This window comes from Pectinophora gossypiella, chromosome 1, assembly GCF_024362695.1.
Source record: "Pectinophora gossypiella chromosome 1, ilPecGoss1.1, whole genome shotgun sequence".
In the NCBI taxonomy this organism is placed as follows: domain Eukaryota; kingdom Metazoa; phylum Arthropoda; class Insecta; order Lepidoptera; family Gelechiidae; genus Pectinophora; species Pectinophora gossypiella.
In genome coordinates this window covers 9,704,447-9,717,720 of record NC_065404.1, presented here as the reverse complement: position 1 = coordinate 9,717,720, position 13,274 = coordinate 9,704,447, and the positions used below count along the sequence as shown (strand labels likewise).

Below are 13,274 nucleotides of genomic sequence, written 5' to 3'. Positions count from 1 at the left end.
TACAAAGGAACAAAAGCTCTGATACAAGTATATAAAACACTCGAATTGTCGAAAGAGCATAATGCCCATCATTATACATTCATGTGCTTTGTCGTTTACAGTATTTATTTTGGAATGTTTCGAGGGGGGAACCCTCTTTTCGGTTGAAAGCTCCAGAAAGCGCGCGGGAAGGCGTCGGGCGGCGCCGCGGGCCCCTGCCATTGGCCCGGTGGCTCCCCACCACGGCGAGACTCCGCCCTGGTGGAAATTCTCCCCGAGCAGATGTGAGAGCGTTCATTCAGTTATCGAATGTTATAGTGGAAGGTAGTCGTGCGTGTCGCAAGTCGGACTCGGGACATTTCGTAGTAACATCTGAATCATCGGCGCTGAGTCAGTGTGGTGCGCGGTCAAGGAGTGTATTAGGACTTGTCCTTGAGTGATCGTGGTCTTCGTGTTATGCACACAATGAGTGACCCGGCGGCACTCGCTGGTATGCTGCCCTTCGATTCCATCGGCTTGTATGAGCAGCCCAAACCGCGGTTCATCTTCAAGATGCCCCGCGTAGTTCCAGATCAAAAGGGGAAATTCGAATCCGATGATCTATTCAAAAGACTGAGCAGAGAGAGCGAGGTATGTTTTTAGAACAATTAATTATTCACGTATTGTTATAACCTAAATGACATTACATTTTACAAGTGTACCGACAAACAGGAAAAATTGTATCTACATTCATTATGTCATCTTAATAAAGCGCGTTAATAATAATGCTTAATACTCATTAATTTGCAACTGTAAGTAATTCATTAATATCAAAAAATATTTTCTAATTGTATAAACAATCACGCGTTAAATTCACTAGTGATTAGGTAGGTAAGTAGGTACCTACCTAAGTAGTTTCCATTTCTGTGCAATAGGAGGTAGATTTTTATATTTTTTTATAAAAAATATCTTCACTTCGCTGTGTTTGCCTTTGGCTGTTTATTGACGCGTTCTTATAATTTATGTTAATTAAACAGCATAGGTATTAAGTTTTTGAAAAGAATCAAAACATTCTACAAGATTTTCAATCTACGACCGCATAACATGATATTATTGATAACTTATCACCCGATTGTCCGAAAAACCGTGCTACGAAGGGCACGTTAAGCAGTTGTTCTCGACTGTAAAAAACACCTCGGCCAACACCAACCCGCATTGGAACAACATTTTGGAGTATATTCCATACCCCTCCAGTTGATTGAGGGGAAGCTTGTGCCCAACAGGGGGATGTATAAAGGGTATTTATGTTTTGAGTTTACCTACCTGATTTTAAATTTGATAGACAGTTAGAGGCGGGAAAGCGAGACTAGTGGGTTGTAGCGCGGAATTTTCTTAACAGTTCCATTCAAAACCCACCACCCACCCGACCCGTTTGCACCCGACTTATCCCGCTGAGTGCATTCGTTGATGGTCCATGAAAATTTCGAAGCTCAAATACTGAAACACTGTCCTGTTTGGCTACCAGGTCCGCTACACAGGCTACAGGGACAGGCCCCCGGAGGAGCGTCAGATGCGGTTCACGAGCGGCTGCCGCGAGGGTCACACGGAGATAGCGTTCACCGCCACGGGCACCAACTTACAGCTGGTGTTTGACCACTCTCCCTACAACAACCGCGGCTGCGACTTCCAGAAGGAAACTGGGAAGGTATGTTGATTATATTTATCTATCATTCTAACGGCCTCCACGGTCCAGTGGTTGACCATCGGCTCACGATCCGGAGGTCCGCGGGACACATCACATTTTGATCCCAGTTTGGTTAGGACTTAGGATATTGCCGGTTGATAACATAGTTGTCCGGAAGTAAGATAATTCGTACTTTGGATATTAGTCGTTATATGAGCTACGTCAGGGGCCTTTCGTGGCTCAATGGCAACCCTGACACCTGGGTTTGTAAGGTCTACCATTGATTTCACAACCCGCACTAGAGAAGCATGTAAAAGGCTACACTGACAAGAGCGTGCCTCTTAAATTAGTGATGTGATGACGAGAAAAGACTTTTTTTTTAAACTTACATAGATACTACGAAGAACTCCACTTGATATTAACTCAGAATCATGAAGTCAATTATCCCCCTCAGTATTTGGTACGGTATCATTAACACCTTGTATACATAGGTAGGTATAGTGACAATTCCAAGTGACCTTTTTGAAACTTAAAATCAAAAATTGATTATGATTTTAACAACAACATAGATTGGCATCACGCCTGTATCCCCGAAGGGGTACGTAGCAGTAACTAAAATGTATAGGTAAATATATTACGCGACTTATTTACCTTATTGCTAGGGGTGCGGCGTGCCTTCCCTCTTCAATCATGGGTTGCTTGGAGCACACTTCATGCCCATGTTGCTCCACCTGCTTGAAATAAACAACATAACATAAGCTCACGTCTATATTCCCAATTGGGGTCTTCTTCTAAAGTGAGTTGTGAGGTGGATTACCAATCCCGTCAACCCTGGTGTCAGGGTAACTATTGAGCCGCCAAAGTCCCCTGACATGGCTCACGTAACGACTACTAACTTGCATTAGTAAGTAGTAACCGGAACCAACGGTTTAACATGCCTTCCGAAACTCGGATCATCTTTCTTTCGAACAATCAGGTGATCAGCCTGTAATGTCGTATAACAAAACTAGGGATCACAAAGTGATTTTCGTGATGTGTTCCCACCGGCATTTGAACCTCAAACTGCAAAATATTCGTGATCACACACTCCGCAATGTACATCAAATTGTCATTGTAATTTACTTAAGACATCCTGGATTTGTTCGTGGTATGTCCGTCAAGGCCTTCTTCTTCTTCGTCTTCATGGGTAATGTAAGTACCTTTGTATAACTTTTAAAAGCATTCGATCATCATTGAAGCGAATAGAAAATTTTCATCTTTACTAAATTATTTAGTACTCACTTAGCTAATACCAACTTATTATGATAAGTAGGTAGGTAACTAAGTTATTGCGCAGTTAGTTTTACAAAAATCATCGGATATATAATATTACAAGGCAAAAAAAACCGATCGCTTTATTTTCCTTCCTTACAATCATCATTCGTTTCATTATCAAAATTTACCTAATATTAGTTAAAATATAATAATATAAGATGACTTAACCTGTATTGAGCTGGTTTTCCCTTCGCGGGTTGAAAGGTCAGACATAGGCAGTCGCTTCTGTAAAAAACCGGACCTGACAAATCTTCAGAGTAGGTAAGCGGACCCTGTGAAAAACGGTATAAAGCTAGGGAAATGATGATAATAATATAAGATGACATGCCGAGACAAACTACCTAGGTACTTATCTACTTATGTTTAAGTCTGTGATGTTTAGTTTATCATAGATAAATAGGAGCAGATTGCAATATAAAAATATCAAAACAATTCTTTCATATTTTTACGAGTATCAATTCGATTGTATAGGGAATTACCAGCAAAATGGTACCATCAAACTACATTACGAAAAAGCTATAAATTACATCCAATATTAACAAAACAAAACAAAAATATTATTTACCTAAATCATAAATAATCCACTCGAGTTGCAATAAAACGAGTTGTCCCTTTATGTTACTCGTTTCGTACGTGAATCATTATGAGGAAAGTAGGCTGGAGCTGGTAATGACGTCATCCGTCACCAGCGCGGGCATCGCTCGTCAGCGTCGTCTTCCGGCCTACATTGACCAAGCCGAAATTAAGACATAAATAACTTTCAAGCCACTAATGAAAATATTTCCAAGGGCCCTCTGTAAACTACGTGTTGTAAGTAACATTAAATGTATGTGGTTGTAAATAGAAGTCGCTAGTAGGTATTATTGAAGACATTGTGGAAGAGTCATAAAATCTTTAGGTGCTTAGGTAGGTAAGTAACAAAAGTATTGCAATAGTTAGGTACCACATAATAGGAATAGGGTAGTTTCCAACTAGTCAAATCAGATACATTTTACTAAACGTCAAATCAAAACACGAAATGACTATGGGATTTGTATGAAAAAGCAACCTGAGACGTCATAGAAAAACATGAGAAATGACTCACATATTATTACATTTTTCTTTATTAATAAATAAGTAAAAAATATAAAAAAGAAAACTTTTTTGTCTTAATCAGATTTTCATAATTTATCTTTGACCTAGGAATCTAACCATTTCTATGTAGGTAGGTATTCAATGTAGGTACCTACTAATAATCTTTTCTTGCCATGCCAGTAAGTACTTTATTTTTATCTGATAAATTATACTCAGGCAAGTTTTCGTTTCTATCTAAAAAGTACAACTAAATGTCCTGTCTTCCAATGCATTAGTTTTAAATATCAATCTAGCCGACGCGGTACCTGGAGAACCCTTCAAAAAAAATAAATTCCGTAACACCGCACATAACGTGTCGGTCACGCTCTGCCTTCATTTGGTTATACTTCATACAAACTTCATACAATGTTCCGGTGAATGACATCTTACGCGTGATTGCTCCGGTCTCTAATGCACATGCCGATGAACATGTTAATGCATTAATTATGAAGACTCCATACATCTTATCTTATAATATAAGAATAGATATAATTTCTTTAACCAAAAGTAAACTGACCGATGGGCGACCTTAGCTTAGTTGGTCTGGGATAGAAAGGTCAGAGAATAAAGTTGTGTGTAAGTATCTAATAGGTTTATTTACTTACTTACCTTCGCTTTTTACTAAACCAAAAGACAAAGTACAAAAACAAAATGATATCTGACCCAAAAGGAAAATTGTATGAAGAGAATCCTCTAGGATTTTACGTTACGTTGTTTCAATTTTTCCTTTGCAAGGGAAAACATTTCCCCCGATACAAATAACCTAATTGATACTCCGATATGTAAGGAACATGAGTAAGTAATTGTATTCACCTGTTAATATAATTGATAAACCTACAAGTAGGAAAGCCCGGTTGAGGAGATATTAGTCATACGCATTTAACAGAAACTCCGACGACTTGAATTGAATACAATTATGTCAACCACGCATCAATAAATTCCAGGTACAAATGAAAAGGCCTATGACTTCCATGTAACTGCCTATAATACGTATACTACTAGCCCATGCTCGATTCCTTATACCTTATTATTTTTGTATAAGTAGTGTTCGGATGAAATATTATGTACTGTTTTGTAAAATCAATTGACGTCAAGACGGGACCACAGTTATCGTTTAAGTATATCTTTTGAATGAAAAAGGTACTTACTAGATTTTGTAGTTTAGGTACCAAATAGTACTGGATGGGTACTATATCTGACATTATGCAATTTCAACATTAAGCAATTGGTCCCGCCATTTTGACGCTAATTCATTTTCGCCTAGAATCGTCCGTAATTTCTAACGTCATGTAGTTTTTTAGCCTTATTATGTAAACTACCTAACTAAAGTACCTATATAAACTTATAACAATATAGCCGTCACGCACTTAAGTTTCATTATTAAATTATAATATCACACACGAAATCAGCTCGATCCTTATCCAACTGTAATAAATTTTATCTTCAAACTTCGCGTATATCAAAAGCAGACATATCTAAAAATATAACATAGTTATATCCTTTTACACTTTCATGGCTCTTTAGAAGGCACCCATTTGATGTCCGTTTTATTGAATTGAGCCCTTCGTTTTGTGCCACCCGCTGTGCTGCTGCATGAATACTTATATTTATTTACACTCGCTTCATTTAACTACGCGCTTGAGTGTGCTCGAGCCCTTAACTTTAACGATATTTCATTAAAGCACAATGTATTATATGACTGAGATGCATTCACAATTCTAAAACAGAACTGAAAAAATAATAGACATTTCTCGCTTCATGTACAAATCAATAAAACCGAATTAGACTTCCCAAATAGAGAACTAGGGATTTAAAGAACAGTTCAAGTACTTACCTACTTGCTTAAGGTGTTAATTTTAGTCGTCAGCTTGACATAAAGGTATTACTTATAGAACTATTTAGTAATCTGTCCCGATAGTTTTTCGAAAATTATTTTTCCGTGTCGATAAATACATTTGTACTTACTAAGTATATTTTTAGTTGATCATCCAACTTATACAATAAGAATTGGAAAACTAAAATGTTTTTAGGATAAAATATTCGACAACTTCATGCAGTCGGCATTTCATGATGGAACAAAATGGAAATTCATCCCTCGGGAAAGGGAAGGAAAACGTTTCCAGTTCAATCGATACGGGGAAAGCGAGCGATTGGAGCGCGCCCGGACGCGCCGCCCGCCCATCAAGATGGCCGCCCTCGCCCTCGTTATATGCTTTTAGACGTGTAATCTCATTAATTGCACTAAATAAATCGTTATTTCTATATACGAGTGTGCAGATCATGTGTAATTTATCACACAAAAAAAAAACTAAATTCAGCTAGCAGGCAAATTAAATATTTACGAGTTATGAAAATTTAGTAGTAAGTAATGATAATTTAATCTTAAATTACCTTAGGAGAGTTTATCGATTAGTATTTGTTTCTGTTAATTTATTTATTACCGGCTAGTCCAAAAAGGTATCAAACTTGAACATCATTTTTAGTCGAAACAATTCTTTACAATAAATGGTTTGTATAACATAACGTAACTTGTAAGTATTAAAGTAAGCAATATTTGGAAGCATACGGCAGGCGAGGTATAAACAGAAGAATGAAACGAGCCCAAAAAGGCTGTTATTAGTGAAATTACTCCGGCGGCGTGTGTGTGTGCAATTAACGGTTTGTTTGGAGCGGATGCCGGAACAATGCGCACGCGATCGCAAGCCTCTCTCGCCTGGCTCGCCTGCCGTCTGTTGCACCGACCTTCTAGCTTTAAGTGCCATCAACTTCTTCGATCTTTTGGTAAAACGAGTAGAAAAATGTACCACAAGCTAAAAAAGCTAAACAAGAACATAATTGTTATAACCGTTTCTAAGTTAAGTACTAACTTCATTCAATATCATAAGAATTCAAAGATTTAAATGACGAGTCTGGCAAAAAAATCCAGACGCACGTGGCTCACTCACTAATCCAAGATGGTGCCACATGCGACCGATTGATAAATGCTCTTTGCCCTCACGCCGTCGCGCCACCAACGGCGTCTTTGTTTTTGCCCAATTTTTGTTTTTTCTGAAACAGTTGTCTAAAAATGCTTTCCGGCTTGACCATTTTTTTGACGGGCTTTTTGTTTGTTATAGGTCCACATCGTTTCTCGGTTCATAATGAACGGCGTGTGCGTGCGATGGCGGGGTTGGATCGACTTGGAGCGATTGGACGGGGCTGGTTGTTTGGAGTTGGACGAGGAGCGAGCGGCGATGGAGGACGCGGCGCTGAGGGAACAGATCGAACGGTACAACCAGCGTCTGCGGGAGTTCGAGGACAAGCAGCGAGCGTACCGCGAGCACGGCGACGACCTGCGCCACTCGCACGCGCACGCGCCGCGCTGCCACCAACCGCGCCAGCCGCCGCACGCCGGACACCCGGCACACCCTCACCCGCACCCCGTCCACATCAAACCTCACTCACAGGGAGCTCTCATCTCGTAAATGTTGCATTCTAGATTTAACTTCAAACTTGACTTGAGACACTTAAACATCTGAAAAGAGGCAAGACAACCCATCTTTTGCGTTCGTGGCATGTCAGCAAATACCAAACGTCTCAGGACAGGAGTCTTATCATGTGTAGGCAAACTCTAATTGAAGTATCGGACCTATACATTATTTCGTATGTACTTATAGAATTTTTCCGAGTGGACTGCTACTCTACTTATTCCCTGTAAGAGAATTTGTCCATAGTTTATAACAGTTACTTACGTATAGATTGGTACTTAGGTAGATAACTACTTAATCAAAATCAGCTTCTATTCGATCTTTTAAACTGTTTTCTTCAGTAGGTCAGTCAGTAATTTAGAATTCCACATTGTAAGGTCGAACACTAAATAAGTACTATTTCATAATAAAATCATAGAATATAGTGATGTTAGGTGTGAAGGGTACACTACTCCTCAGCTTAAGCCAATGACTTGATCACCAAAAAGAGATATTTTAATGTCTACTCTAAGTTACTCGTTCATATTTTATCAGTCTTCATGTGAATGTACTTAGTTGCAATGTTAGATAAGTTTAATGTAGTAATAGTATAAAAATAATTCTTAAAAAATCCACAAAAGGTACATATTCCGTAAAATACAACAAATTGTGCAATCTTTTTCTTGTTTATTAAATTGTACTGATTCAATACTTATAGGTAATAATTTATGTTGTGAAATGAATGTCTAAATGCGAAATGTTCCAGAATAGCGAAAAGTAAAAACGGTTCATTCGTTGTAATATTAGCAGAGTCAAAATATCACTCGTTAGTGATTATTTTTTAATTAATTTTGCCATTAAGGTAATTATGTTCTTGTTTAACTTGTAGTACACGTTAATTATTTTTAAGTTGATTTTATATGTAACAAAGACCGAATACAAAATATTGTGATAATGTAAATAAATCTTTACGTCTTTTATAATGTCGATTTTTAATGATTACGTTCCGTATCCTATAATCCTTCACATCGTTCCGCCCGCAAGTTAGTGGGTACTGTTACCACGCACGGCACGTTTTTTCAACCCTCTTTTCACTTTTCATTTTGGAGGTGATTTTCGGGATATACTTAACTAATTATTCTTCAATAATCTTCCCTATGTCTCAATACAAAATTTCATCTAAAACGGTACAGCTTTTAAGCATGAAGGGGTAACAGACCTACAAATAATTTGAAGTCGCTTTTTTGTAATAAAGCGTGAAATAGAGATATTAACGTTTGATTCGAATCAACCCCTCGACTACACTAGGTATAGGAAGATTACCCTATACTTATGTCAATCGCCCGACCTACTTCATCCGTAGGTATTATGTAAGTATTTATCTTTAAATATAACGCAGGTATGTTAACCAAGTATCTAAAACAAATTCCCTTGTATCATTAGTTAGAAATTAAGCAGCGTTATCCATCGGGATGATCATTATTAGTGTTACAGTTCCATTGACAGGGTATCGGAGCATTCAAGTGTATCAAGGGTTGCGCCCCCGCGTCGGACACGCTAGTGAAATTAAATGCAATTACGCCGAACACCGCTGCCCAGGGTAGATAGTTGAAAAACTTTTTGAGCAATAAGTATTACCTATTAAGTACTTAAACATATTTTTTATTATAAGACTAGATGTATTCACAGAACTGACTTATTTACTAAGTCGCGAGAGATGGAAAGTGTAGTAAATAGAGGTCTAAATTCAGCAGAGGTAATAAAATAATAAGGTACTTTCTAGGCTACAATAAAGATTTTCCTTCTAATTTAATGCATAACGGACATAAGCTTCTTTTATCTTTGTTTATGGGCATAAATGATGAACCTTTTTATTACACCCAGGCAGAATGACATCTTCCAACCAGTATTATTCTGGTCAAAATCAAGAGAAGCACAATATAGGTAGCAACATAATTCTATTCATAATGTGATCCAAATATCAAGCAACAATTATTACCTCTGTAATGTATTGGCAGACCATTACATTGTATTTTTGTATAATTGTGTACCCGAGTAATGATAAAATAGGTAATTGATACGTTAAATCTGTATAACGCCATCTGATATTATTTTTGGGGAACGTACCCTGAAAAGTCCATCATTGAAAGATTGACATTGCTTATATATAATATAAAGGAAGTAAGTAAGTATAAGTACTACTTTAGATCATTTAAACTTTATAAAATAGTAATTTGTATAAGTATTTATTAGCTTTAGTAGCACGCGCGCCGCACCTGTGCCGTGCGCCCGCGCAGCGTACCGTCCGCGCCCTCGCTCATTATACGCAATTTGGCCGGGAAATGTTCACGTTCATGCTCGTTGAACAACACACTTGATTGCCTGTTCTAAATGCTGCTGTAAAACGAATAGCTGTCATTTGCTGCCATTCTGAATGTGTGTTGGTACCTCTCGTATTTATTTTAAAAAGTATACTTAATATACCAGTAGATACATAATAATGTTACTAATTGCAGGGAGGAACTAGGTAAGCAGTTGTTACTACATAAGTTAGGCAAATGTAATCAGGGCATGGTATACCTACACCGCACTTTATACCTGTAACCTACCTATTACAGGTATAAAGACGAATGAATAAACAACAGTTCAAATATTTTTTTTTTGTCGTGACTTATTATTGATTTGCCGCAGGTGGCATTAACCACTTGGCCGCACAAATGGGGAACGCTGAGGGGTCTTACCCGGTAACAGTTGCAACAAAATCTCATTAGTATTTTTGGGTTTAGGTATACTTACTATGGAACCCGAAGAACCTACCGAATAGTGCGAAGAAAATTTAAAAACTATTATAAGAAAATACACGGAATACTTATTACAATCTTTTTATGAATAGCCATTTATACTAGATGCACTGATCATAGATTTCATACAAAGTAAACACACAGAAGCATTAAAATAAAAAAAAAGTTCGAGTTATGTTACATTTTATGCGGAACTGAGCATTGCGATCGTATCGCGGGTTTATTGTGACGCGCCGCACCTTGACCGTCAAAATTGAGCAGGTACCTTTATTGGACATCGTCTGATCGATGCCAGCAAAAAACTGGGGCTTGTACAAGGCAAAAATGGAGGAACGCTATCCAGAGATCTGGTACACAATGAACCCGTGATTTATCGGGCCATTCTTTTTGCGCAAAAAGCGCAGGTCAGTGTTGCAGCGAAGCTCCAAAAGGGCATTTCGTGTAATCCGCGTGCGATCCGTGGGAACAACGCCGCGGCTACATCCGAACTTAGGCACTTTACCGCGCAATCTTCTTATTTTGACTTTATTTCCCATAGTGTTCTTCATTGATTTAAGTACCTACATGGAAGGAAATACCACATTCTTTTGCGTTTCGTATCGAGTTGCTGCTGTAAATAATAATACTTTTACATGTAAAAAGTGTAGGTGTACTTACTTACATAAAATGAAACGTAATTTATATTTTGGTTAGTACCAACGTGGTCGACACACATTTTGGGGGCAGGTACGTTTACAAAACAAAAGGGGCTGCAGCCTCTAAGTTGATTAGGTTTATGAAAGAATCCTACCTTTCAGCATATGAATGTTTCCTGTCCAGCCTCTGCGCCGATCATCTCGTCTGGTAGTAAGTAGTTTCTGTGACAGTGTAATCAAAAGTAATTTAGACAGGACTTGATCTCTCAATCTACTTCCACAACATGAGCATGAGAGGCAGATAAACAGCATGGAACATTCTAAAATATTCCACTAATTGTCCCTGACATGGATCTTGGTAAAACCCAAAAGCAAATTGCTGTAAGAATATAAATAATAGCAACCAGATCTAATTCCGTTGTGGTTTTTGTTTAGAACTCAGAACTACGTCATTTCATGTTCATTCTACTTCAACCAGGTACCTACGTACATATGTAACTACTCAAATATAAACCGTCCCCGAGATAACAGTTCTATTTCTATATATTTTTTTTCCTTTTCTCTCGGAAGTCACGTCCAGTCCATTACCTGTCCAGCAATAAATTTTGCTAAGCGTTTTCAAGAAATGCCATAGTAGAGGCAATTTGTTTGCTTCCATAAGTTAACAACTCAATTTTGTACAAATATTCAAAAAAAGTGCTTTGTTACGAAAGCTTTACAAATATTTGGTATTTTTTTAAAGCGAGAGCTTTATTAAGTCGAATACTTATTTGCCGAGGATTTTGATAACTATAGTTTTTAACATGCGTTAACTTATTATTAATCGACTTCAAACAAAGAGGTACTTACTCAATTTGCGCTCTTATATGACGTCAGCCATATAAGAGCGCATCTTAGGCGTTCCTAGATTGGAGACTAGACTGGAGATATATATATATATATATATATATATATATATATATATACATCCTTCCAGCCGTCAATTTGACCCGTAGTATGTATATTGTTGGAATTGCACAATATTCGTAAATATTAGTCTATGTGGACCTCTAAACACTTGCACTTTTCACAGGTCCAATTGTCCACGCATTTCACAGAAACTACAAATCGTATTGCATTTTCTTAATTGATTAAGTGTGGAGCAACTTAGGGATAAGTGCAAATTTCATTAAGATCGGCTTTGTAGTTTTAAAGCTATGGTCAAAAAACATTATTTATTATGGAACAATAAAAACGAACTCGTTGATGTCTTTTGTATGAAGTAAGGCTTCATCAGTGTTAGTAGGCAACACGAAGCCGTTAGAGATTATTTAATAATACCTATTTAGGTATTGTTATTCTACTAAGTATCACTCAAATTAGAAAATCGGGCAAATTTCATCAAAATCGGTTTAGTAGCTTTCAAGGTCAGGTAACAAAACTAATTAAGATGTTAATCATTGATGTAATGCTGAAATATTAGGAATCTTGCGTTTCAACTACGTAAAATAACCACGGTGGAGCATTTACATTGTTTGCAGGTAAAGAAGGTAACATAAAAGCAGTCTAAAATATTGGTGAACATGTAGAAAGACCGGCTCGATAAAAAATGACCTACATACCTATCTACTTTATGAAATAATGTAAATAACAGAGCGCTTAAGTCCATGGTATGAAACGAACATTATTTTCTTACTCTTTAAAATATGCCACGAGATAAGTTGAAAGTTGAAAAAGGACACCATCTCTTGCAAGTGGCGGGAGTTGAGAGGCTTCCCGAAGACACGCGAGCCGGGACTGGCTTGTATCATGCATGAGCGGCTGCTCGTAAGACGCATGCTTGCGGCTTCCCAAACTACCTCGTCTCAATGTTTATAGACGCCATTAAGTTTTTTGAAATTATTAAAAAATCCACCTCGCGGCCTCGTGGTGTCGAATAAGTAGAAAAATAATCAAATCATAATTTAAAAATTCGCTACAGGCAGGTTATTCGGTACCTATACCGAACCTATTAGATTCGAAAATTCGAACCTATATAACCTATTAGATGAAATAGGGAGAGATGGAAGGAAAGCCTTTGTCCAGCACTGCCACAACATTGGCTAGTATATAGGTACATAGAAGTAGTTATAACAAAATTGACTTATTCAGATTTGTCCCACGCGCGAACAATCTCCTTTTTCATAACTAAAGATACTACATTTGAAATAATAACAACGCTACATAACAGACCCTAAATAATTTTCAGGAATATTATATCCCGACCAACCGAAAATGGATAGTGCTATTTATAGTATTTATTTTACTGTAGGGCAATCCCCGTGTTACAAGACGTACTTACTAC

General features: G+C 37.6%; 1 protein-coding gene across 1 annotated transcript; it reads left to right on the top strand.

Annotated features, from left to right (window-relative positions):
• The first annotated feature begins 276 nt into the window (after nucleotides 1–276).
• On the top strand, nucleotides 277–8,498 carry LOC126369219 (protein big brother-like). The gene is made up of 3 exons (XM_050013539.1): nucleotides 277–609; nucleotides 1,484–1,663; nucleotides 7,186–8,498. Exons 1-3 carry the CDS (start codon nucleotides 436–438, stop codon nucleotides 7,531–7,533), a joined length of 702 nt encoding a protein of 233 aa, XP_049869496.1. The 5' UTR covers nucleotides 277–435; the 3' UTR covers nucleotides 7,534–8,498.
• Nucleotides 8,499–13,274: the final 4,776 nt, after the last annotated feature.

Bases quoted from the DNA above. Each gene is read 5' to 3' on its own strand.
- LOC126369219 (XM_050013539.1), top strand. From the start codon at position 436: ATGCACACAATGAGTGACCCGGCGGCACTCGCTGGTATGCTGCCCTTC. The intron at 610-1,483 runs GTATGTTTTTAG...TTTGGCTACCAG, and splicing joins GACTGAGCAGAGAGAGCGAG to GTCCGCTACACAGGCTACAG. The intron at 1,664-7,185 runs GTATGTTGATTA...TGTTTGTTATAG, and splicing joins TCCAGAAGGAAACTGGGAAG to GTCCACATCGTTTCTCGGTT.